Below are 27,715 nucleotides of genomic sequence, written 5' to 3' on the forward strand. Positions count from 1 at the left end.
TAGGGCAAGTGGCACGAGTTGCAACGTCACAGTATTTTTGTCGCTTCCACTGGAGAACCGCTCCAATTTCGGCCCGTATACAGTTATATTGGTTTTTAACTGAAACGTCTCCGCCAATCGAAAAAGGGCTTCCCAGAATAGCAGAAGAAACTCTAATTTGAAGGCGTTTTTAGACCAGATTTTCTATTGGTGATATTACACAAAAACATTCAGCCAAAAGCACCCCCCCCCCCTCCCCCTCCCAACACACACATACACACAAGAAAATCAATTTCTCTGGTACCCATCTTCTGACAAAGACGTCAGTCACAACTGCTGGAAATTTTTTAATCATGATTATTCAGCTGCAATTCAGGCTTCTCTGCAAAAAAAAATAGAAAACAATTCCTCTAAAGAATATTACACATGTAACAAAGTCTGCCAGGGTATGTAAACTTCTGAGCGCATCTGTATGTGACTGGACCACCTCTGCTATTGAGTTTGGAATCAAGTCCAGATGATGTTTATGCTGTCACGGGCAGCACCACAGTTCAGACTGGGAGGTTTACTTTCAAAATGGATTCCCATACACTTCCTTCCTAGTCATATTCAAGGAATGTCACTTGACATACCAAATGTAAACGGTAAATGGACTGCACTTATATAGCGCTTTATTACTCATAAAGACAAAAGAAACAAAATATTAATACAGTACTTGAAGTTAGTCATGTAATGGATGAATATCTTAAAGCTACCTCACCAATAAAAGAACAATACTGGGGTAATATGGACCACAGCGTCTTTAATTACCCACAAACCAGTTACTGTTTAACAAAACATATCCCATCCAACCCTGCTGATCCGCTTCACCACACAGTCTCCAAACATTTTTCAGAGGTTGTAGCAGTATTAGCAGTTTCGTTAGCCACCTAAAGTTAATTTTAGCGGTCTTATTTGTAAATGTTTATTTTAATAAGAGTTGAATCCTTGGATGATGCAATGCAATCTAGTTTTATTTATAGAGTGCTGTAAAAACAACACAGTTGACCGAAGTGTTTAACACAGCATAAACTAAACAAAGACACAAACACAGCAAAGAACAATACATGTAGATAGATAAAATAACACAGATATACTGCAAGACCGATATAAAGCTAATGTAGTAAAGTAAAGACAATTTAAAAAAATAGTAAAGAAACAATAAAATGTAGATAAGGATTAAAATCCACTTCTCAGCCTGAGATAAAAGAGGAAAACTGCATTTTAAGAGGAAAAACAGGAAACAAACCAGCCTGTCTTAAGGTACAGGGGCAGCTCCTTTCACAACTTAACTTCAAGGAAGCGACTGAGAAAGCGTGGTCCCCTCAAAGCGTTCTCTTGGATATAGGGACAACATTGATCTCTCGATCTAAGGGAGGATGAGAGCAATTTCACAGCCAGAAGGCACAAGCTGCACTGTACGGGGGTGTTGTTCCCCTTTTGTGCTTGATATGCAAAATAATGGCGAAATTCACCTAGAGTTTAAAGAAATTTGCACTAGCTATCAACTTGCAGTGCCGGAAGTCTCTTAGTCACAGTGGTGTGTGTGAAATAAATGAAAAAAAAGTATATATATATAAAAATTGTAACAACGTGCATTTAAATTGTAATCTTGCGAAGCAACCCCAATTTTTACTAAATTGACCTGTAGACTGATGATGTTTTTTTTTCTGTAGCTGTAGCGGAATACGGTTAGCTTTTTCATGCATCCTCATGATGTAACGCCGTTATATGTATTGCGTTATCTCCTAAACCGTTGAGTGCGTTGTGACATGTGGTCCCTCGGTGTCGCCCCCTAGTGCCCATGCCCCCTGCCGGCGCCCTGAGGATCAGCAGCGTTACTCACAGCAGCATGAAGCTAAACTGGGACGCGGCTCCCGGCCTGGTGCGCAAGTACATCATCACTTACAAGCCCGAGGGCACCGACGCCAAAGAGGTGAGAGCAGCGCTTCCTCACTGTCATTCAAAAAGACAATTGACTACTTCACAAAACTAACAAGAGAGAGATTATGTAGTATATCAAAGAGGGAGTGTTCATTACTTGAGAGAAAGTAATACTTGAAGGAGCATTTAGTACTTGAATGCGAGAGAGAGTGAGCATTGAGTGCTTGAGAGAGTATTTAGGGCTTGAGAGACTTTTAGAGAGAGAGAAAGTATTTAAGAGGTAATATTAAGTAGCTGCTTAAGAGTGAGTTTTTAATACCTAAGAGAGAGTATTTAGTATTCGAATATTTGAGGGTATGTGTTTACTTGAGATTCTGCTTACGTGGTACTTGAAAGAGAGTATTTAGTAATTGGGAGTATTTAGTGGATGAGTGGTGGGTCGGAGTAAGTAAGTGACTTGGTTCTTCCATGGACGAGGTAGTTGTTAAAGTTGTTAGGAAGGAAGGCGGGCGATTGCGTCCGATTGAGAGCGGAGAAGCGTGCGCGATGCAAGAGGCCGCCGGGAGGACCTCTCCATCCTCTTGAGCCTCCCTCCTGCCGTTATCCCACTGCCACTTTGTCCTCATTATTCCTCCTCCCCCATGGGGGGGACAAAGCGTCTGCAATGAATCACACAGCACGCCGGCCGGCCAGACTTTTCCATCGAGTCCTGACGGATGACACAAAGCAGCGCCGATCAGGTCTGGTTTTCTTGGGGATTACCCCTGAAGCCTCCCGCTCTCCCGCTCACTGCCGCCGCGTCCGCCCACACCGAACCAAGGCCAACTTTTGCCGTCTGCTGCCGCTCAGAGGGCTCGGCCTCCAGGCGGAATGGAAAGAGCTCTGTGTTTCGTGCGTCCAATGCAGTTTCAACTTTATGTAAATTATACTCCAGCTCATGTGAGAACATCCTATTCCTCGTGCCAGAAGCGTTACACACGGAATGTGCTCCTTTTTACCACTATTAAACCGACATTAGCAACTTGACATTATTACAGTGAGCCCCTGTTTATTGCAAGGTTTACAGGGATGTTCCATACCCACCCGCAATTGGTGAAAATCCACCCATCCATTTTCTTCCACTTATCCGGGGGTTGGGTCGTGGGGGCAGCAGCAGGGAAGCCCAGACGTCCCTCTCCCCAGCCACTTCGTCCAGCTCTTCCGGGGAGATCCCGAGGCGTTTCAAGGCAAACCGTGAGACGTAGTCTCTCCAGCGTGTCCTGGGTCGTCCTCAGAACCTTCACCCGGTGGGATGTGCCCTTAACACCTCAATGGGGAGGCGTCCAGGGGGAATCCTAACCTGATGCCCGAGCCACTTCATCGGGAGAGCCCAGACACCCTGTGGAGGAAACTCATTTCGGCCGCTTGTATCTGTGATATTGTTCTTTTGGTCACGACACACAGGTGAGGGTCATAACGTAGATCGACCGCTAAATTGAGAGCTTTTCGTCTCAGCTCTTTCTTCACAACGACAGGCCCATACAGAGTCCGCATCACTGCAGATGCTGCACCGATCCGTCTGTCGATCTCCCCCTCTATTAATCCCTCACTTGTGACCAAGACCCCGGAATACTTGAAATCCTCCACTTGGGGCAGGATCTCTTCCTTGACCCGGAGAGGGCCTCAGATTCATAGGTGCTGATTTTCATTCCAACTGCTCCACACCCCGCTGCAAACCGTTCCAGCAAGAGTTGAACATCACAGCTGAGGTCACCACCCACATTCTCTCAACGCCTCTGCTGCGGCGAGAAATTCTGTCCATAAAGTTAACAGAAGCGGTGACAAAGGGTAGCCTTAGCGGAAAATATCACTTAAGAATTATTTTTTTTTTTCTTCTTAGAAACAATTGTTAACTTTTGAATAATAACAATTAAGAATAATTAAAATACTCATATCAGTAAAATTGTTGATTTTCAAAATAAAATTCAATGGGCAATGTCTTTACTGGAATTGGTCAAATATATGAAAATGACCCACTTACTACTTAAGAGAGTATTTATTACTTAAATATATTTACAACTTGAGAGAAAATTACAGAGTATTTAGAATGTGCCCAACTGACTTGCCCGTATAAAATCCCATAAAAATGATGGCTTAAAATTCTGTGATATGGCGGGGCGTGATCAAGGAATCACGATAATGCAAGGGTTCACTTATAATCGTGATGTTGGCCACAGTGCATATGTTTGAGAAGGTCATTTTCCCACAACAGGTGGAAGTCCGCAGCGACGTCACCACCCTGGACGTGACGGGCCTCACCTCCCAGACGGAGTACGACGTGGCCGTGACTCCCGTGTACGATGAGGGTCCCGGGAACCCCATGCTCGGAATGGGAATTACGGGTCTGCCACAGTTTTCCCACACTATTTTTTTTATGATTTTTTTGAGTGAATCAGCAACATTCATATTTTTCAGTTCCTTTAACGAGCAGTCTACAAGGAGTTAAAGTCATGTGCACTCCTCCTGCTTTCTCTCAACAGACGTCGTTCCCGCCCCGAAGAACCTCAAGTTCTCTGATGTGGACCTGACCTCCTTCAGGGCCACATGGGAGCATGGGGCGCCCGATGTGGCGCTCTACCGCATCGGCTGGGTCAAGAAAGGACATACCGACTTCCAGTCTGTAAGCTAAAACCACAAACAATAACGTAGTTATTTTTAAAATCAAATAATCATTGAAGTAGCTAAATTACTTTTCAAAGGTGTAACGAGTATTCAGATTACTTTTTCAAGTTAACTTCTGCTAGCAACCCTGCTAGCAACAAATGTAACTTGTAAATGTAACTTGTAATCTAACATAGTTACTTTTAAAATCCATTAATCAGTAAACTCACACAACTCTAAATTTGGGCTTGTCTTTATACCATTAAAAAAAAAAATTTTGCTTCAAAATAAATAACGATTTTCATGTCTGTGTGTGTCCGTCGCCGTGCAGTCCATCTTGGGCAATGATGAGACATCGCATCTTCTGGAGAACTTGGACCCGGCCACCGAGTACACAGTCACCGTGACGGCCATCTACCCCGATGAATCGGAAAGTGAAGACTTGATGGGAAACGAGCGCACATGTGAGTCGTCTGCTCCTATCAATACAGCAACACACTTGTTTGACTTAAGGAAATGTAATTATAACAAAATAGAAAATATACTGTACGCACTACTCATACAAAGTTTGGGATCTTGAGCTTCTGGTTAAAGTATCAGGATAAACCTAAAATGCACTGTAACATTTACTGGTGAACTTAATTTGACCTTGTATAAAAATACACAACTGGTGGAAAATCCCATTGTAGTTATTAGGGAGTCGGGGATGATGAATGATTCCAAACGCAGTTTGTTCGGAATCATACATAATTTCCTGCTCCCTAATTACTACAAGATTTTTATACTGTATGCTATAGTTGCCTCTAGGGCTGAAATGATTAATCAAATACCCCCTAATCAGTATATAGCGATTTTTATTGATCTAGGGCTGAAACGATTAATCGCTGGCTCCTTAATCTCTTCATCAAGCTGTTCACATTTTGACATCAGGCGCCACCAAACAATTTATCATCAGTATATCACCATCAAACAGGAAGTGGCCACTGACCTTAGTGTCATCAGCAGCCTGCAACAGAGAGACTGGAAGAGTCACAGAAAGGCCTGCTGTCAACATTTTTGATTCATCCTGAAGTTTCACCCCAGCATCCCAAACTTTTTAAGAGTTGCATTTTAGCTTCATATACTGCATACAATATGTATGGGAGTGTTACACTTTAATGAACCTGTTTTCTCTTTGTAGTGTTGAAGGCTGTGAGCGGTATGTCAATGAAATGGTCTTGATTTGTTTATTTTCCCCTTCACAACTGCATGTGTGTGTGTGTGTGTGTGTGTGTGTCCATCAAGTCAGACACTCACGTTCATTGCTTACATCATAAACATACTACTAAGATAACCATATTGCCACGTCTCGTATCATTGTTATGGTACTGTGTCAATCAGTGGTGGGATGTGCACTTGGTACTTCAGTGGGGACTTAACCGACTCCTCATGCCACCACTATCACGTTCCAGTTAGAAACCATAAATACAACACAAAAAGGCACATTATTCTTTAAAATTAGAGCCAAAGGGATCAAAATTAGTATAAGAGTGAAAGGGGAGAAGTTCTGAAACAACCTAAATAAACAAAAGAGACAATCTCTTAATATATTTAAAAAGCTAATTAAATTGAGGGTATTAAATAATTATGAAGTGGTGAATTAAGACTTTGTCTGCAGAATAGGTTAAAAATCATTTAGAGAATTTTGGTGGATTTGAGAGGCTAAAATGGAAATTTGAATGGGAAATGTCAATATTTTCCTGTAAAAAGGGGCAGAAAAGATTTCCTCTGCTCCTTTCCATTTGAATGTTGTGTTCATGTAAGCATATGTCTTCGTTTTTATTATTATTTATAAAAATGCAATATAATGAACAATATTACGTACATCATCTGGAGCACTTCACAATCTATTTATCTAATAACAAAGGAAAACAATTTAAAAAAGAGAAATACATCATATTCACCTGAGATGCTGATTATTAAATGTATTCATGTGTGCTGAACGATACAGACGTGTTTTGCTAGTCAAACTTGATCTGACCAACCAATTAGAGAATGGTATATTGCTGATGTCATCGAGGGCCAGCTCTGTGGTCATGTGAGGACAAATTTGAAATGCGATTAATTCAAGAAACAGTCCCATTGCTATTATAGTCGAAGATACACGATTCATGATTTGAAGGCCCTGAGCAGATTACGTTGACATGGCAACAGAAACGCTGAAGGCTGATGGGACAAAAAAATAAAAAATAAAATCTAACAACCACATACTCCAACTGGAAGCAGTGCAGCCACGAAAAATAAATAGACATTGCTCCTATCAATCACCTTGACTCACGTTCACCAGGTCCATGTGTCCAATTCATCTCATGTAACATCATGGCATCATCACACGAGTTGTGACATCATCATTATCATCATCATCAAACATGTTGCATGTGTTGCTGTAGGTTTGGTTGTCACAGAGTGGTCATATACCCACCCCCAAAATAAATGAATACATTCTAATGCTTTTGTTCCTTTTTCATACTTGTAATCATCATTATGCAGCGTTGGCAAAGGTAATTGCACTCAATTAATAATTGCAGTGCTTAAGTGGAAGTACAAATACTTAAAAAAACGACTACGTCATAGTCTTAAAAAAAGTCTAAAAAATATACTACGTTATGGGCAGTTATTACGTTTTTGTTGTTGTTTTGCTTTTTAGGCACATTAACCAAGTATTTGTACTTCATTGTAACTTTACACCACCATCAATTTGTGATCAATCCCTTACCACCAAACCTGCCTCATAATCAATGCTTCTTCCATTAGCCTTTGAAACAGAATTGTCACCATCAATACCTGTATGATCATCATCATCATTATCATCATCATCATCACCATCATCATCACCACCACCATCCTCATCCACACCGCCATTGTCTCCCGTGTGTGTGCTTGACTTTGTTTTGTGTGTTTGTTGCGGTGTCAGTGCGCCCGGAGCCTCCTCGCAACCTGCGAGTTTACAACGCCACCTTCAGCACCCTGGCGGTCAAGTGGGACCCGGCCCCCGGACCCGTGCAGAACTACAAAATCCTCTACGCTCCGCTGGCAGGAGGCGAGCCGCTCGCGGTACGTCAACGCTCACGTCGCCGCACTCACATTCTTCTTCTTATCGCAACGCAAACGCCCTTAGAAACCTTGACCCGTGCACGTATGACATCACGACATCTGGAAAGAATTGTGCGGGAACGTGAAAATGGTTCTTATCCTCAGAGGTACCACTAAGTCACATGTGCGCAAGTAAACTCAAGTGTTAATTAACCTTCACCTTTCAAGTAAGGCCCGAGTTGGAAGTTGCGTGAAGTCATTACTGCAGTTAAGCATGCCATAAGTCACATCATACAATCTTGCTGAGTCGCAACATATATATCAGAATCGTCTTTATTGGCCAAGTATGTTGAAACACACAAGGAATTTGTTTCTGGTATTGGGAGACACTCTAGTACTACAGCAAGCAAGCCACTATAACAACATTTACATTTAGGACAAACACTAAAGTACAGGCAGTCATCAAGCAACATAAAGCGTCAGGTAGTGCCGTAATACTGATACAATGACACAAATGACACAGATAGTCGTTATGCAACATAAAGTGTCCCCTGGTGTGGTAATACTGATCAACAACAATTGTGCAAATGATGCAGAGTGACAAAGCTACAACAATGACAACGGTCATAATGCCACTACAGAGATGTGCAAAACTGGCAAAGTGTCAATATGAAATTATAATATGTTTGACACACATTAGCCACTTTGCACAAACTTTGCACTAACTGTTTTAGTTAGCTGTATTAATACATTCACAATCACGTTTTAATCACAAACGCAAACGCCTCTGTTTTGGTCCGATGGAACCGAGGCCATAATTCCAAAAGGGCAACACTGCTCATCACCAAAAGAACACCGAACATACAGTGAAGCACAGTGGTATCATGCTGTGAGGCTCAAACTGGGGCCTTAGTCAAGCAGGAGCGTTTCAAATTGCAGTCAGTTGCACAAAACCTTCAGGTCAGGAAAAGCCTACTAGAACATCTGAATTCTATTTGGGGTTAATCAGAGGCACTTTCAATGGTGGCAGATGTATGATGGCTCCCATTTATATGAGTTTGAATGTGAGTGGTTAAATCTGAATACAACCACATCCCCAGTTAGAAAAGAGTGGTCATACTTGTGCAACGTTATCTCAGTTGTTTATTTTCATTTTACCCCTCAAAGACAAATTGTTGTTTTTTAAATTGAGTTCTACGTGTTATAGGTCTCATTAACTGTGGAAAAGACTTCCAACTGATTTATGTTGGACTCATTATTTTATATCACAAAAAACTGGCATTTGTGCAGGGGTGTGTGGACTTTTTATAGCCCTAGTGTTTTTGAGTTGCAAACAATGCACGTTGCCATTCTGTTTTTGCCGATTTGATGAAAAAATAAATTGGTGTCAGGTTTGTGCAAAAACAGATTTCAAAAACAAAACTCGCACTCAGTTGAAAATTTGGATTCTCACATTTAAACAGACAAAAGTAGTTCAAGTCAAAGTCAAGTCAATTATTTCGTGAGTTTCAGCCAAGCAAGTCGAAAAATTGTGTAACGTTCAATGCGAGGCCCCCACCTCTGTTATCTCCAACTTGAGCTCTCGTGTTCCTGAGTTTGGATTAGGATTTATAAATTAGAATTTCTCAGTTTAAATTTCTGAATTTCAATTCCCAAATTTGAATCAGAATTTCTACTTTACAATTTCTGTTTAAATTTCGGAAATTTCATTCATGGGTTTGAATTAGATGTTCTACGTTAGAATTTTCAAGGTTGAATTTGAATTTCTGAATTTCAATGTCTGAGTTTCAATTAGAATTTCAAAATTTTAATTTCTGAGTTTGAATTTCTTAATTTAAATGTGAATTTCTGAGTTTGAACACGTCTAGCACAAATATTCAGTTCTTTTTAAAATGCCAAGTAAATCAACTTCTCAAAGAATTCAGTGTATTAAAAAAAAAAACAAAGACATCTTTACAAAATCAATGAAAACAAAAATGCTAATTCAGATGGCACAAAAGTACCTTAACTTACTGTAAGTCTTCCTGGAGTCCCGGACTGCTGTTATCTTCACCTCTCGTGTTTGCTGTCAAACAGACTCAGGTGGGAGGCAAGAAGACCAGCACCGTCCTGCAGAAGCTGACCCCTGACACACCGTACCGGGTCACCATGACTGCCGTCTACGCCACCGGACCCAGCAGAGACGTTTCGGCAGAAGGGAGAACCAGTGAGGAACACGCCCTCATACCCAACACAACCATTGAATTGCTCCTCATAGTGGTGTTAACAGCAGAAGCTACTCTTAAATTCTTGTGCAATGGAGTTATTTGGTGGTCATGGTAACTGATTCTTGCCCCTGCAGGACCTCTGGGCGGCGTGAGGAACCTTCAGGTGCACAACCCGACCATGACCACGCTCAACGTGCGCTGGGAGCCGGCTGAGGGGCGCGTCAAGGAGTACAAAGTCATCTACGCTCCTGCTGCAGGAGGTGCCGAGAGCATGGTAGGACTGGTAGGAACACCCGCCCACCGGCAGGCAGGAAGCTTCCTGTGGCCTGCGGGGGCAGCGAAGCCTATGGAAGCATATCAGTCACATCTCACTTGGAATTTCTCAATTTGAGCTTCGGAATTTCACTTTCTGATTTTGGATTAGAATTTCGAAATTAAAATTGCTGAGTTAGAATTTCTGAATAAAAATTTTTGAGTGGGCGACTAGTTAGCACATCTGGCTCACAGTTCTGTGGACCCGGGTTCAAATCCGGCCTCGCCTGTGTGGAGTTTGCATGTTCTTCCCGTGCCTGCGTGGGTTTCCTCCGGGTACTTCGGTTTCCTCCCACATTCCCCATACATGCATGGTAGGTTAATTCACGACTCTAAAATTGCCCTGCGATTGGCTGGCAACCTGCCTCCTGCCCGATGATAGCTGGGATAGGCTCCAGCATGCCCACGACCCTAGTGAGGAGAATTGGCTCAGAAAATGGATGGAAGTTTGAGTTTAAATGTCCATCCATCCATCCATCCATCCAATTCCAACACCCCTTATCCTGGTTAGGGTCACGGGGCGCTGGGGAACATATGCCATCTGACTTCGGGCGAAAGGCGGACTACACCCTGAACTGGTCGCCAGTCAGTCGCAGGGCACATATAGACACGGACAACCATTCGCACTCACATTCACACCGTCACTGAGTGGGAACTGAACCCACGCTGCCCGCACCAAAGTCAGGCGAGTGTACCACTACACCATCAGTGACTGAATGCATGTTTTTGGGATGTGGGAGGAAACCGGAGTGCCCGGAGAAAACCCACGCAGGCACGGGGAGAACATGCAAACTCCACACAGGCGGGGCCGGGGATTGAACCCGGGTCCTCAGAACTGTGAGGCTGACGCTCTAACCAGTCGTCCACCGTGCCGCCCTTCGTAAGAATTAGATTTTTTTAATTCAAGAACAGGAGTTCTTGTGAAATTGCCATGCAAAATTCAACTTTTCAAAAAATTCAGTGCAAGAAAAATCAAGAGCTCCTAAAAAGCAATGGGAAAAAACTGAATCCAAACTCAAATTTTACACAAAAAAATAAAAACAAGATGTCAACATCCAGGTTGAAGCCAAGGAGAAGCAATTCAACTGTTTTCAATTCATCCAACATACAGATAATCAGGCGGCACGGTGGCCGACTGGTTAGAGCGTCAGCCTCACAGTTCTGAGGTGCGGGGTTCAATCCCCGTCCCCGCCTGTGTGGAGTTTGCATGTTCTCCCCGTGCCTGCGTGGGTTTTCTCCGGGCACTCCGGTTTCCTCCCACATCCCAAAAACATGCATTAATTGGAGACTCTAAATTGCCCGTAGGCATGACTGTGAGTGCGAATGGTTGTTTGTTTCGATGTGCCCTGCGATTGGCTGGCAACCAGTTCAGGGTGTACCCCGCCTCCTGCCCGATGACAGCTGGGATAGGCTCCAGCACGCCCGCGACCCTAGTGAGGAGAAGCGGCTCAGAAAATGGATGGATGGATACAGATAATCAAGTTACACCTCATTCGTCATGTGACACTGACACTATTACAAAAAAAAAAAAAAAAAGTCAGTGTTAGAATTTCAAATTCCAGCTCAGATGGCCCATATCTACTACCATAGCCCACATAGCGACTGGCTCACAGATGTGATTATCATTTTTATTTGGAAATAAGACTCAATTGTGGTTGTGGGTTTTAGGAGCAAGTGTCAGCTGGCACCAGCAGCACCACCCTGAGGGGCCTGCAGCCCGACACCCTCTACACCGTCTCGCTGGTGCCCGTCTATGCCGAGGGGGACGGCAAGATCATGTCGGAAAACGGAAAGACAAGTAAGTAGTGACGGGGCGTTTCAAGAATCCCGGGCAAGAAGGACCATTGAACTTCCTCAAACACTTCCCTCAAAGTTAGAAGTGTACAATTGTCCCGACAAGATGAACCATCCAGATTCAGGCGCAAGCGTCTAATCAATTCAGACCTGCGTCCCAATATTTTTTTTCATATCCAGGGTTCTTCCTGGTTAAAATTCTTCTTAAAATTCTGATCATTTGCACAACCCGGTTCAATATTAAATTATATACAGTGAACCCCTGTTTACCGTGGAGAAATGTTCAAGATCCACCTCCGATAAGTAAAAATCAGCAAAATTCCTCTCTTGGGAATGCATGCAGTCGGCTTTGCACCTCCACCTTTCGCCATTGTTCTTAAGCAGACAGACTGGAGTCACTTCTCGTGCATACTAATTAAACCAACAGTTGCCATTCACTATTATAGGTACATAAACACACTGAAACCAGTTCTATAATATCAAATATGACATTTTCCATTACATCTGTATATTGTAAAAATCCATCAAACCAATCACTTAAAAATCCTCGATATAGTGGGGGTGTGAACGATAAATCACGATTTGGTGGGAGTTCACTGTATCTCTACACCAATACACCAAATATGTACCTAATGGATGGTTAGATACAGTAGATAGTTGCTGGTGTAGTCTACAATGTGGAGCTTCACTATGGCGGTTTATGGTGTTCAGGGCCTCTGGGTGGCGTAAAGAACCTGCAGGTGACCGACCCGACCATGACCTCTCTCAACGTCAAGTGGGACCCGGCCGACGGAGCCGTTCGCTTGTACAAAGTCTTCTTCGTGCCCGTCGCTGGCGGCCGGGAGGAGATGGTGAGGACGGCGCTCGGTTCAAAGTGGTCATTTCGTTTTTGTTTTTTTATTACGGCCATACCTTCCACAGGAGCAAGTTCCTGCCACCAGCACCAACATCATTCTTAGGAACCTCCTTCCTGACACCGCCTACTCTGTGTCGGTGTTACCCGTGTACCCGGCCAGGGAGGGAAAACGACAGACTGATACCGGAAAGACTCGTAAGTCAACTCAATCAATGGCAATATGGCAACTGACAGGCCAATTCAGAATGTTTGGAAACAATAGGCGGGGGAATACTTCTGGTGGCGCAACCTTCGCGGTGCCATGGGAGAACACTTGGATTTCTGCCATGTGGAGGATTGTACATTTTTGTTGTGATGTCATGTAGAATTGTCATATTGACATCCCACAAATACCTTCCTGCAGTGCCACTGGGCGGCGTGGGCACCATGCGGGTGACCAACCCGACCATCACCACGCTCACGGTCACCTGGAACCCTGCCGACGGGAACGTTCAGGGCTACAAGATCATCTACATGCCAGAAGACGGTGGCTTGGAGATTGTGGTGAGTGCTAAAAAAGTCCTTTTTGGGGTGTCTGCAATGTCAAACTTTTAAAATGTTGTTGTCTTCTCAATTAAATGCATAACTGAAATGAAGCTTAGTTCATGTTTGACCAGCGGTTGCTGAGCTAAACTCAAACTTTTATAGTGACGGATGACATTAGATGTCGTAGTTGTTGTGTCACTTATCTTTGAGTTGCAAACATTGCACGTTGCCATTCTCTTTACCAAGTTAATCAAAAACATAATCCTTTCATCCAAATGTAATAATCTTCAAACCTCCCTTCATGATACTTGGTTTATCAGATAGCCTACTGGTGGGTTGCCTGCTTTGCGTGCTCACGCCGCAAAAAAACATTTTCTTTCATATACAAAACAAATGCCACACTACCTTGAAAATATCATATAGTTCACGCGTAAGTCAGGTGGAGTCTCATGAATACCAAGTCAAAGTTGAGTCAGGTTTTAGCCAAGCAAATCCCAAATCCTAAAATTGGCGACTTTAGTCTGACTTGAGTCAAGTCATTTGACTTCAGTCCCCCACTTCTGCTGTTAGAACCTTGAGGAAGGCTATGCTAATTATGTAGTCAGTGGACCGTCATACATTTAAAACAAATATTTGTATTGGAAGATCGACACAAAAACAGTGCTATTTCACTTCTGTATGACCTCACATGTCAGGCTTATTCAGGTATACATAAAAGGACCACATTTCACCATCTTCACAAGAGCGTTCGTCCCGAGAAGCACACACAACAAGAAGTGAGATGAGGAAGAGGCGGGGGGGGCTCAATCATTCAGTCAGTAAGGTTTGAATGGAGTTAAAAAATGTCAAGAAAGGGTCCCATTTCTTTTGAAATGTAGTTAGATACCGCTACCTCTTGTAGAAGTTCTGATCTTATCCAGTATTGAAAAAGGCATTACCTCTCTCAGCCAGCGGGTGCGAGAGGGTTCTGTAGTAGACCCCCACTGGAGAAGAAGATGGAGTATTGTAATTAAAGTGGTAAAAGCCAAAGCTTCCAATTGTCTGGGAGTGAACCGTGCATTATCTTCTAGAACCCCATAAAATAGCAGTATGTGGAAGACATTTACAGGGATTATTAATATTTTGGACATTGTGTCAGTTATTTTTCCAAAGGCGGGCCGTTACGTTCGAACAACATCTTAATCATCAGGATGTCTTCCGACATGTTGATGATGTCATTTTGCAGGAGCAAGTGTCTGAAAGCACCACCAGCACCGTCCTGGAGAAGCTCCTCCCCGACACCCGCTACACCGTCACCGTGGTGCCCGTCTACGCCGAGGGCGACGGGCCCACTCTCACCAACAGCGGCAAAACCAGTGAGTGCCCGCCACCAAATTGCGCTGACGTGTGACTCAAATGGATTTGGAACTTCCAAAGAAGCTCGGTTGTACGTTGACTTACGAGGGCCCTGGCTCCTGAGCTTTTATTATTGCTCACATTTTTTTCACTTTGTGCGGCATCTTAAGCTCCTTTGTAACTAAAATGTTAGTTTGCAACACTAAAGTAACACCATACAAGGAAATAGCATGACGAGCTTGGTCACGGAACAAATTCAACTTGTACGTCAAGGTTGCAGTGTATAAGAATATTCGGTGTGTTTTCTCAGGGCCGCTGGGCATGGTGAGGAACCTTCAGGTGGTCGATCCGACCACCAGCACCCTCAACGTGCGCTGGGAGCCGGCCGAGGGCAACGTGCGCGAGTACATCGTCATCTGGGTGCCGACCGGTGGCGGAGACCAGGATGTGGTGAGTCCCGATTCGAGAAGCACATGCTCGGATAAGTCCAGAGGACAAAAGAGTGTGACCGACAGACACTAGGCTGAAATGAATGAATGGATGTGTTCAGTATTGTGCAGATATTCCTTGTTTCCTATTCACCAGTGGGATTCTTAGATTAGAGGTTTAGGGCTGCTGCCAGGTAAGATAAATGTCACTGTTTTTTTAAGTTTCAATGCTATTTCCATGAAACAGAAGCAGAATATTCTATACGCTCCACCCTCTCGGTGTGTCCCAATAGGATTTAAAAGTTCAGTCATTCATTAGCTTGTCTGTAGTAGCACCTTGGCTTTAACGGTCCCATACCATCACACATTTTTATAATGTTTGATGTCCTTCTATCCGCTTTGCAAGATAATTTGTGTTGGAAATGCCCAGGATGCCCTTTTCCAAAATATTGTAGTTGGTCTTTTATGCCTGGCAGATGAGACGGCCAGATTTCTCATTATTTGACCTGTAAAATATGCTTTGCACTAATTGGGTTGCTGGTCTTCTTAATTTGTATATGGCAAATAACCACGGCAGTAGTGTGCACACAGAACGTGTATTCACTTCTACAGCTGTAAACAAGTAGTACTTACTTCCTTGCTCACCATTCTCCAGACTGACTCTTTTTTCGTACGGTCCCGGTATTGGTACGGTCCCAAAAATGGGCTACAAACGCCTGTGCTAATCACTATATAGAGATTTTGATATTTTGGACGTTATAGTTGACTAAAAAGGGAATGAGTTTACAAATCCAAGCCCACAATGTCCTGGACACACCAAAGCTAAAGGAAGAGCTTCCTGAAGTCCTGAATGTCAAGACGCTATTGTGCACTATAGTGGATAGGAAGTGATTTGGAACACCGCCAAGGTCAGATTGTGGACTGTTCTGTCTTTTGGACGTGGCGTCTGCTAAGAGTCTCACCTGCGTCCCTTCCTCCCTAAACCAGGACCAGGTGTCCGGATCCACCACCTCCACTGTGCTGAAGAAACTGCAGTCTGACACGGAGTACAGCGTCACCGTGGTGCCCGTTTACCACGAGATGGAGGGACTGCCACAGACGGAAAACGGGAAGACATGTGAGTGGGGATGGCTGAGGCTGTCTTTTAGAGCAAACTGGGGTCTTCTGGGGGTCCGAGAGTCGGAGCTTGGGGCACCGTAAAATAATTTGCAGTAAATTATGTTGTATCATTAAAAAGTGCACAAATGTATAAAAAGTGTCAATAAAACAAACAAATTAATCTTCCCTACCTTAGCTTTGGGCCAAAGAAAATATCTGATATTTTTTACATAAATGTGGCATCTCCAGTGATTAAAGACATTTTTTTTAGAACAAAGGCTTATTATTACAGGAATAAATTTGCATGTATATTTTTATAGAACAAAAGCTATATTACTATAGGATAAAATTCCAATTTTTTGTTTGTTTTGTTTACTAATGTTGAATGAAGGTGTATTTTTTTGGAGAATAAAGGTGTCTTATCCAGAATAAAAGGCATAGTATTGCAAACATGATTTTGTATTGTTGTGTTGTATTAAACTCGTATATCATAATATTATGACTTTTATTTTGGAAAAATACAACTTTATTGTGGTAAGATTATAGAAATGTTTTTAACAGAATACATCTTTGTTTGTGTAAAGGTGACGACCTTTTACTTGGAAAAAATAAAACTGGATTCTCATAACAGTCAAACTTTTTTCCTCCAAAAATATGAATTTTGTTATCAAAAATACTTTATCTTGGAAAAATATACTTTAATCTCATACATTTAACACTTGTTGTCCTGACAAAAATTCTCAAGATTATGAGCTTTTTCTTGAAAAAATATGATTTTCCTCTCACAGCATTATAATTTATTTGTCAAAAAATATATACATTTGTTAACGTATCATTACAACTTTTGAATTCCTCTTGTAGTTATGTAGTTGGCATTAGGATTCTAAGGGGGTCCTTGGAAAAATGTTTCCTCTCTAAAGGGACCCCTGGACCCAGAGAGTTCAACACTCTCCACATTCATGTGTATTTATGCCTTATACTGTGCTACGCCTTGTCCCCATCAGATCCGGTGGGGGGAGTGAAGAACTTGCAAGTGGTGGACCCGACCATCAACACGTTGACAGTGCGGTGGGAGCCGGCGGTGGGCAATGTGCGCAGCTACAGGGTCACGTATTCGGCAGAACCCGACGGAGAACAACGCACGGTAGGTAAAAGTAGGGCGAAATTGTGAATAATCAAGCCGTTGTCTCCACTCTCAAACACTGTGGGCAAGTCCGCAAAATGCCCTGGAACCACACCCTGCTCACCTGTCAACTGTCAATCAAATACCACTATTACGACCTAGGAAAATGGATGCTACTTCGTCTAGCAACTTTCTTATAACTACACTTAACGACGTGTTGGAGCTGCAAAGATATATATCTGCTTAAACCCTCCGGTAGCTGGAAGAAGTCTTTAAAATAGCAAGATTTACAACCAAAGTGATGGAAATGACTATACTTGAAAGGTGTGAAATTGTGGAACAACCTCAGTCAGAAAACAGAGTCAAGCTCGGTTAATTTAAATAATAATAATCATAATAATTTAAAAACCCATTAAATCAAGGGGAGAAAATAATTATGAAATTAAGACAGTGATGTAAAAACCCTTTCAGAAGACTTTGGTGATTTATTTGAATAGAGAGGTCAAAAGGGAAATTTGAATGTGAAATGTAAAGATATTTTGTAAAAGGGGGCAGAAAATAGAAAATGTATTCTTTTCTCTGATCTTTTTCATTCAAATGTTTTCATGTAAACCTATGTCTGCTTTTCATTCCGTGTAATGAAATGAAATTGAAAAATAATGCATTTGATGTAACAATAACTAGTCAAGTAAAGTACAGATACCTGAAAAATGTACTTAAGTACAGTTAGCAAGTATTTGTGCTTGTTTCTTTCTAACGACTGGCAGGAGGAGGTGTCAGGTGGCACCACCAACCTCGTCCTGCGGAACCTGGACACGGACACAGTGTACAACGTGGCCGTGGTGCCCATCTACCCTGACGTGGAGGGCATCCTGCAGGCCGACAAGGGCAAGACCAGTAAGTGCAAGCGCCGGACGAGGCATTCGGGGTCCGAGCAAACAGGCTTGCATTCCGGGCCAATCTGTGTCGCCGAGTCATTGAATTGAATATTGTGCTGAGACATGGACGTGATTGTCCAGCGTAATTAACAAGCGGTGGAATGTGCTAGAACAGCCATCCCCAGCATTTCTGGTGCCACAGACCAGTTTCACATTAAGAAATAATTGGATGGTCACTGGCATAGAAACAAATAAAAATATGTTATAAAAAGTACAACTCACTATGTACCCGACAGGCATACTGTCTTGACTGTAATCGGCGAAAATCCACAATGAGAACATATAAAGACATAAAAAATACCCCTCCTTAAGCTATAAATACATTTAAACATATCAAAACACTGCTAATTAAAATACTTTTCAGAAAGTGTTTAAGTAGGCCTGTTGTCACACTCTCGCTCTCTCTGTCAAGAAATGTATCCTATAATATCACTTTGAGGAAAAGGAAAAGAAGATGCTCTCAGTCACACAGCTCTCCAAATCAGAGGCAAAGCATGTTTGCTTCAAGCATTTTTCTGCCACATTTGAAACTGACACATAAAACAAAAGAGAATTAAACAGCTTATATTAAAACATGTAATGTGGTCCACCAAACCACTTCATTTTGTCTAACCAAAGCATGTTAGCTTAAAACTAAGATCTAATGTGAAACACAATAGAAGGGCTGACGGGAGGTAGCATACAGTAGATGTCATGGTAAGATTCTGAAGCACTCATTTTTTTTAGTATGCCTTTATACAGTGTACAGGCAAGTCTGAATTTAGAGTTGTGTTCCTTCAGTGTACTCCCTCCTTTTACCAGAACATGCCGGTTGGCAGCACTGAGTACTACTGGAAGAGATGCAGCACATTTAGTAGCAAGAAGAACTGACACACAAGGTCCCCTTCTAAACTCCAGTAATAATGGTTGTTCCAACAGAGTAGAGAGAATATACTGTATATGCCTTTGAGTATTGTTGTATACTTTCTTAGTATGTGTTGCTGCTCCAAGTCAGTCGTTTGAAGGTTGAGAATTACCGTAAAATCTATCCTAATTTCTGTAAGACCATCTATGGTGTTTTACATTAAGATAGCAAACTTTGGTTGGATGAAATAACGTGGTTTTTGGTTTAACTTTTTGGCATTTAAATATTCAATGTAGACTTGTCTTTAGTTTTATGTGTCAGTTTTACAGTAATCTTCTGAAAGTGATAAATAAGTAGCTGAACGTATTTAACGATGAATTTCTTTCAAATGGTCTGTATATGTCAGATTTTCCCTTTTCGTGGGCGTGTCTGGAACATACTATTCCATGCAATAAACTGTGTTTCACTGTACCGACATGAACTGCACAAACCCACGTGGACACTTTTCACAAGTGCCATTCCGGTGCGATGGACAGGTGTGCCTCGCTTAGACACCTGGAGCGCGTGGCAGAGGTCAACTCGACGGCCGCACCCGCTGCCGTCGTGGTCGTGCCGGTCATGCGTCTCATCTCTTTTTCAGAGCCTCTGGGTGGCGCGAAGAACCTCCGCGTGAGCGACCCCACCACCAACTCGCTGCGAGTGCGCTGGGATGCGGCTGAGGGCGACGTGCGCCAGTATCGGATCGTCTACAAGCCCGTCGCCGGAGGAGACGAGCTCATGGTGGGCCCATGTCCTTTCGTACCGCATACTCGCTTTTGCTACTTGTGCCGGTGCCCTTGCTAACACAGGTGGCAAAAGTATTCACACTTCGTACTTAAAGGGTTGGTTTGCAGTTTTAAAACTGCTAGCAAGATTTGAACGTAGCCTCCATTCGTTAATCTCTCACCACCGTTAAGTCTGTCAATAAAGCCCTGACACTTACTGATGTGCACAAGTGCGATTCTCAAATATGCCCATTCATAATGGCATGCGATCATGAAAGTGCGTAGTTGTGATTAGTAGTCAAGTTTATTTGAATAGCCCTCAATCACAAAAGACTCTCAAGGGTCTTCACTGATGTGCGTGTGTTTGTAGACTCAGGAATCCGGCATGGTTACCAACACGATGCTGAGGGATCTTCAGCCGGACACGGAGTACACAGTGACGGTGGTGCCCATCTACTCCGACATGGAGGGGAAGGGCATGTCGGAGAATGGGAAAACAAGTGAGTTCGTGGTTGGAAATCTGTCGAGCAACTAGGGCTGCTCGATTCAGCAATTTTATTGCTCAGTACAATTGAATCTTTATCCAGTGGCGTCCATAGTTAAAAGCGCGTCCTCACTGACGTGCACTTGCTTACACTAACAACATGGTTGCTAGTTTACAAAAGCATAGACAGTGTTGACCTCTTAACGACTTTTAAATCGACTCTAGCGACTTCTTTTTCAAAGAATTGACTAGTGAGTTTAATTCCTGCTAAGAAACGGACAATTCGAGTGGAATAATTTTGACAAAAAAAAAAAAAGGGACCTGCTGGAAGGCAATTACGCTGAACATTTCCAAAGACATCACAGTGTTACAATTACTCTGTAACATTTACTTCAGTAACTTTTTGGATAAACTGTACTTGTTAGAGAAGTTTTAATGCAACGTTTTACTTTTACTTCAGTATTTTTGTTAAGAAAAAAACATTACTCCGTTACTTTGAGCTATATTCTTTTTTGGCTATATTTTACAGTTTTGGCTATTTGACGCTCATGCTCTGAAAAAAAATTATAAATCAAAAGTTACTCACCAGTTAGTCAGTACTTGAGTAGTTCCAGTATTTCACTGGATACTTATTTAATTTTACTCTAATAATTCTTGGGAGGACTAATTTTCCTTCTAAAGTGACAGTACTCTTACTCGAGTACAATATCACTTTATACTGTATACACTCCTTGAAGTCTCGGCACCCTTTGCACAATGGTCATTGCACCGGACTATTGCGAGATTAGTCATTCAAACTGCTCTAAGTGCTAGAGGACTCTGCATCATTTTGCACAATTGTCACAAAAAAAAAAATAATAATAAATAAATTTGTACTCTACATCATTTTGCACAATTGTCAAAAAAATAAAATAATAATAAATACATTTGTACCGCATTACCAGATAACTAGCAACCGTTTATTGCTCAGTGACTGTTTTTTCTCAATGTCTTTATGTCTCAAAAGTGTTCTCTGTCAATTGACTGTCTGTTGTGGTAATAGAGCGCCTCCAACTACCAGAGACAAATTCCTTGTGTGTTTATTGGACATAATTGGCAAATAAAGATGATTCTGATGATTCTGATTCTGATTCTGCAAGATGTAAAAGCAAAGTACACAATTAAAGCCGTCCTGTTTGTGTGACTGACACTCGGCCTCTGTGAAACGCCCCGGAGCATCGAACGGCGTCAAAGGCCCGCCTCCATCTAGCGCTCCTTCGAGGTCAAAGGCAACCTCGGCCCTAATTTGTAGCTGCGTCCTGAGTCAAACAGGAAATTGAGAGCCGCGTAATGGTTGCCTGCTGTGTTTGACAGAGGCGCTGGGTGGTGTCAAGAACCTGCAGGTGACCGACCCCACCACCAGCACCCTCAAGGTCACCTGGGAGCCGGCCGAGGGAAATGTGCGCCAGTACCGACTCTTCTATGTGCCCGCCACCGGCGGTGCAGAGGACATGGTCAGTACCTGTACCGACTTCCTTCCTTTCTTCACGTATATGTGAAATATAAGCAACAACATTAATTTGTCTACACACTGGAAGTATTTTTTTCCCCAGTAGTTCCAACACCTTGGTGGCCAAAAATGCCTCATTGAATGCCAGTTTTTAATCTCTCTGCCATTACAGTATAAAATAAAAGCCTGCAAGCATTTTCTATTGTCAGCATTTCATTTAGAAGAAAAGATATTTCACATTTTTAGTGTCTACCACCAGATTAAACCATTTTCCCATTAGTGGCTAACTAATGTGCGGCACGGTTGCCGAGCGTCTGCCTCACAATTCTGAGGACCGGGGTTCAATCCCCGGCCCCGCCTGTGTGGAGTTTGCATGTTCTCCCTGTGCCTGTGTGGGTTTTCTCCGGGCACTCCGGTTTCCTCCCACAGCCCAAAAACATGCATGGTTGGTTAATTGAAGTCTCTAAATTGCCCCTAGGTGTGAATGTGAGTGTGATGGATGTTTGTTTATGTGTGCCCTGCGATTGGCTGGCAACCAATTCAGGGTGTACCCCGCCTCCTGCACAATTATAGCTGGGATGGACTCCAGCACTCCGGCGACCCTTGTGAGGATAAGCGGCTCAGAAAATGGATGAATGGATGGATGGATGGATGGATGGATGGCTAACTCATGAAATTCTACAAAACGATTGCTGTATGATAATTAAATTGCATTTTGGTTGCACGTGTAAGTTTTGTCCTAAATTTGAGCACTCACATCCTGATTCCTGTGTTAATGTGCAATCAGGAGCAGGTATCGGGAGGAACCACCAGCACCGTCCTGAGAAACCTCCTCTCAGACACCCCCTACACCGTCACTGTGGTGCCTGTGTACCCAGAGGGCGAGGGCCTGCGCCAGTCTGAGCTTGGAAAAACGCGTAAGTTTAATATTCAATTCAATTCCATTTACTTAAAAAGCACGAAATCACAACAGAAGTTGTCTCGGTTCACTTTACACTTGGAGCAGCTCAAAGACCTCCATTCACTCTTTCCGCATGAGAGATACGGGGAAGCTCTCAGTTGACCACACATTAGTGAAAAATGGAAGGACCCAGGATTTAGCCCTGAGGGATGTCAGTGTCACATTCAAATGTGAAGTTGGAAAGTTCTTCAGAACGTGTGTGTGTGTTTGTGTGTGTGCGTGCGTGTGTTTGTGTGTGTGTGTGTGCGCGTGTGTGTGTGAGTTGTGTTGGACAGGTTGGCGCACAGACGGCATGTCGCGCTCACTCAGCAAAGTCCCGTTTTAATTGGAGCGCTGTGCAAAGATTCCAGACAGTGTTCCAGTGGCAAACATTAAGCTGAAGCTTTTGTTGATGTCTGTGTGATGCACTGTTGAAAACTTGGACAGTCACAGGTGGCAAAAGTACTCACACTCTGTATTTAAGTAGAAGTAAAAATACTCTGGTCAAAGTAGAAGTATTGCTTCAACTCATATACTCAAGTAAAGGTAAATGTACAAATGCTGAAATGTACTTCAGTACAAAAGTGTATATATACTTTTACTGTCAGTTATACAGTATAGATATAGTTATGTGTGTGTGTGTATATACATATATATATATATATATATATATATATATATATATATATATATATACACACACAAATATACACACATATATATACATGTATATATGTATATATATGCGTGTGTATAGATAGATAGATAGATAGATAGATAGATAGATAGATAGATAGATAGATAGATAGATAGATAGATAGATAGATAGATAGATAGATACCATTTTGATAACTTGACACAACGTACAAAACCTTTTTTTAAATCAAGAGCTAGTCAGCGTTGGCTCAGGATTTTATGCATTCAAAACATGTTCCCATGTTCAACTGAGTACTGAAAAAATGATAGATCAGTTAATGCATTGGTTCTCAAACTTTTTCCACCAAGTGCCACATAAAAATACTTGGCTGTCCATGTACAACCACAATGACCAACTTTAAGATATGGCAGCGTAAATACGCCTAGGTGTCCTTTATTAAAAACAACAGGCTTTATTATCAAATTGTTTTTTTTTGTGTGTAATTTTAGCATGCTGTCTTTCATTTTTCTTTGTTTTTAAATGTCTTTTTTCTCTTTGTTTTTAATTGCTATTAATCATGTAAGGCACATTGAGTTACCTTGTATATTAAATTCACTATATAAACAAACTTACCTTGCCTTAAATAATGTTTCAGTTTAAATGTGTTGTACATTGTCCCTAAATAAATGTTTAAAAACAAACAAAAACATAATAATAAAAAATAAGTAACAAAACAATTTGGTAAAGTATTTAGTAGAAAATACACATTTGTGTTCAAATGTAGGAAGTAAGAAAGAGAAAATAAATACTGGTAAATAAAGTACAATATCTTAAAAAAAATCAGTAGATTAATGAAGTATTTGTACTTGGTTGCTTGCTACCACTGCTTCTGGAGGCAATGGATCAGATTGACAAGGATGAAGTCATGAGCTGGAATGCAAACGAAGACTTTAGACAAAGACGAATGGAAATTTGGTGTGGTCTCGTTGTGCTTATACAACAGCAGTTGTGTAACTGCTGACCACATCGTCTGCAGGCTCTTTCACTACCTACTACATCCTTTTTGTTTTTTTGGGGGTCTTTTTTGGAGCTGAAGTGTCTCCGAGTGCCATGTATACGCTTGCACACATCTGCTTTGCTTTAGTGAGCTTCAACATTAAATGCGAAAGCTTTTCCTTGAGGACACTTCAACTCTTCTGCTCTTTTTCCTTCATCTGCAGCCTCATGCTTTCCATCAATGAACCCCATGACTAACCCATTTCTCACACTTGAATGTTTCACATCAGCAAGCCAATTTGAATGTCTCACAAAGACAACCCAAGTAAATGTAGAAGGCAGTTCTAAATGATGGTTCTATTCGTTAAGGGGAAAAACTCCAAACCTATCTGACTCTGCGTGAAAGAGTAATTGTCCCTTGAGCCAAATAAGTGATTGTGGCACCCTTGGCAAAAATAACTGAACCCAAATGTTTGTGATAACTGTTGATGAGTTTTTTGCATCGCTGTGGAAGCCACACTTCTTGGCGGAATTCTTCATATTGGAGGGTTTTTGAGCATGAACTGCATTTAAGGTCACACCACAGCATCTCAATTGCATTTATGCTTAAGTACAGATGTTTTGGGCGGTTGTCCTGCTGCATAACCCAAGAGTTTTTGAGTTCGAGGACACCAACTGGTGGCTGGACATTCGCCTGCAGAATTTTCTGGTACACAGCAGAATTCATTGCTCCATTAATCACAGCAAGTCATCCAGACGCTGAAGAACCAAAGCATAAGGTCACCGATGAGTCTGTTCCAGCTGACTTTGGGTGAAAGGGGAAGTAAACCCTGGGCTGGTCGCCAGTCACACATGAGGATGAAAACAAGCATTCACACTCACATTCAAATTAGAGTCTTCAATAAAGCTAACGTGTTTTTGAAATGTGGGCAGAAAACCCCCCACGAGCATGGGGAGAAAATGCAAACGCAACAAAAGAAGGTCGGAGCTGAAATTCAAGCCCATAACCTCAGAACTGGGAGACAGACGAGCTACCCACTCTTTCACCACTCCGCCACATGTAAATCTGATTTAGTTCCTTCTTTTACATCGTCTACATGTGTCAAAATCATCTGTGAATTCTTGAAGCAGCACTCTCTCCGTCCAGTCCTTATTCTCAAGGCTTTTTAGGAAGGCCTGTCATTCTTGTTGTACCAAAGCCAACCATAGTTTTGTCCTCAAGGAGTAGAAAGGAAGAACAGCAGAGCGTAGCGTGTCATCTATTAGCCCCAACATTATGGGCACTAACGACAAGCTTGACAAGAAAATAGCAGGAAGTTTGATATGTCTGTGGAGATTGTCAGTCATCTCGGTCATGGTCATCTGCTAAAGTTGAATGGAGCGAACTGGATTCTTCTTGGTTGTTGAAGACGTTTCACCTTTAATCCAAAGGCTTCTTCAGTTCGGACCAGAAGTTCTGACTGGAAAGAAACTGTGAATGAAGCCAAAAACATGACATTTCCAAACAAGATTTCTGGTCGTCTGTGTAGATTGTTAGTCATCCAGGTCCTGGTAATCCGCTGAAGTTGAATGGAGGCAATTGGATTCTTCTTGGTTGTTGAAGAGGTTTCACCTTCAATCCAAAATGCATTTTCAGTTTGGAAAATCAGAGTTATTACAGAGGCGATATCTGAGTTATTGCAGATCGCCATGCTGTCTGCTACCACATGAATGTGAAGAGAAATTCTAATTTCTTTCCTGGCCAGAGCTCTCCCTCAAAATCCCCCACATCCCCTACTGAGGTATCAGGCTTCTACAGGAAACAAGATGTCAACATCCCTCTCCCCGTTTGCCTACTGTATATTTGCAATTCACTCACTGAGTCTTATTGCTTTCTGTATGTTGATTGCCTGCCCCAATCCCTTTCATCTATGCAAACTTTGAGTTTGATATCCTTACAAAGATGCGATTGCTCCCAGTGATCACATGAAATCCAATTGATTGGTTGCCTGATTGAGAGGAAATGACTTCCACTTCCGTTCCTTGCAGTTCCGCGCACGCCACCGCGCAACGTCCAGGTGTTCAACCCCACCCCCAACAGCCTCAACGTCCGCTGGGAGCCGGCCACGGGCCAGGTTCAGCAGTATCGCGTGGAGTACGTCCCCTGGAATTCCGCCTCCCAGCCTCAGTCGGTGAGGCTTTTTTTTGTTTTTCAGTTCTTGAAAATGTTTGTTGCCACTCTCAGCTGAAGATTACTGTCAAACTTAACATAAAACAAAGACAATTAACAACTTGTTTATTTAAAGCAACCACATAGCTTTTGCTACATGAATGCTAACATATAATGGGAACCTGTATCGGCACACAGGCTAACAATTAGTATCTATGTGGTCGTGTTGTTACCTTTTAACAACGGATATCTGAACACAAATAGAGCAGCAACACATTTAGACAGACCATATAACAATACTTACAGGCATATTCAGGTGACCCAGGCTAATTTCGGCAGATATGGAACAATTGAATATGCGGGAGTATACTGCCACTAAATGTGTTTGGGGTGGTTACCCCCCCCCCCCCCCAAAAAAAATAATAATAATTAATTGAAAACAATTTTAGAAATTTGAAACAAAATGAAAAAATTGAATCCGTGGGTTGTGAATCGCAACTATTTAGGGGTCCACTGTATTCTTTATCCTCCGTGAAGAATGGCTAATATTACTGTCGTACTGGGAAGTCGAGATAGGAACTGAGCTTCCAGTACTGTATATCCGTATGGCTGTCTTACACTGCCCCAGGTGGCCAATGCATGTACACCAGAATGAGTAGCACAGTTGGAGAAAGTGTGACAAAAACTGTTTAATTCTTTTTAATTTGATTTATGTCATCACTCAATATTTGTATATGAAAGAGATATTTTCCGCATTAAAAAACAAACAATTTTCTGTGTGTTTACCCACTGCTGCACATAAGATGTTTGTGTCTGTCGACTCAGGACTTTGTTAGTATTTGGCATCAGAAATCCTGGTAGATAACACGATGATGATGATGTGAGCTGGTGGCGTTCCGCTCCAAGCTGCCAGGAATGACGGCATGTTGTTTGACTTTTTGCGAAGGTGCTGGTTCCCGGCAACATCAACAACGCCTTCCTGGACGGCCTGATTCCGGACACTCCTTACCGGGTCAGCGTGGCCGCCATGTACCCCGACGGACAAGGACTGTCGCTGAAGAGCAACGGCAAAACATGTGAAGACAATGTTTACAATTTAGTTTAGCAGACCAAAACTCAAATTTGGAAAGATGACTTATTTATTTGTAGAGTTAAGAGTATTTGGGTATGATAAGTAAGTGA

General features: G+C 42.3%; 1 protein-coding gene across 7 annotated transcripts in view; it reads left to right on the top strand.

The window, feature by feature from the left end:
• The window catches only part of col12a1b (collagen, type XII, alpha 1b), a 120,059-nt gene that overhangs the window by 57,891 nt on the left and 34,453 nt on the right, over positions 1-27,715 (top strand). For 5 of the 7 annotated variants that reach the window (XM_061753437.1, XM_061753433.1, XM_061753436.1 and 2 more), the window contains 23 exons: positions 1,818-1,954; positions 4,154-4,283; positions 4,422-4,561; positions 4,874-5,006; positions 5,723-5,740; positions 7,496-7,635; positions 9,691-9,820; positions 9,956-10,104; positions 11,802-11,931; positions 12,639-12,778; positions 12,849-12,978; positions 13,187-13,326; positions 14,534-14,663; positions 14,954-15,093; positions 16,059-16,188; positions 17,174-17,313; positions 18,060-18,189; positions 19,715-19,854; positions 20,209-20,338; positions 21,676-21,815; positions 22,599-22,728; positions 26,413-26,555; positions 27,480-27,609. In XM_061753437.1, coding sequence (XP_061609421.1) covers positions 1,818-1,954; positions 4,154-4,283; positions 4,422-4,561; positions 4,874-5,006; positions 5,723-5,740; positions 7,496-7,635; positions 9,691-9,820; positions 9,956-10,104; positions 11,802-11,931; positions 12,639-12,778; positions 12,849-12,978; positions 13,187-13,326; positions 14,534-14,663; positions 14,954-15,093; positions 16,059-16,188; positions 17,174-17,313; positions 18,060-18,189; positions 19,715-19,854; positions 20,209-20,338; positions 21,676-21,815; positions 22,599-22,728; positions 26,413-26,555; positions 27,480-27,609 — 3,000 coding nt within the window. The remainder of the gene's footprint in view (positions 1-1,817; positions 1,955-4,153; positions 4,284-4,421; positions 4,562-4,873; positions 5,007-5,722; positions 5,741-7,495; positions 7,636-9,690; positions 9,821-9,955; positions 10,105-11,801; positions 11,932-12,638; positions 12,779-12,848; positions 12,979-13,186; positions 13,327-14,533; positions 14,664-14,953; positions 15,094-16,058; positions 16,189-17,173; positions 17,314-18,059; positions 18,190-19,714; positions 19,855-20,208; positions 20,339-21,675; positions 21,816-22,598; positions 22,729-26,412; positions 26,556-27,479; positions 27,610-27,715) is intronic. The other 2 variants (XM_061753434.1, XM_061753435.1) reach the window with 2 other exon arrangements.

The sequence above is a fragment of the Phyllopteryx taeniolatus genome, chromosome 18, assembly GCF_024500385.1.
Source record: "Phyllopteryx taeniolatus isolate TA_2022b chromosome 18, UOR_Ptae_1.2, whole genome shotgun sequence".
Taxonomy (NCBI): Eukaryota; Metazoa; Chordata; class Actinopteri; order Syngnathiformes; family Syngnathidae; genus Phyllopteryx; species Phyllopteryx taeniolatus.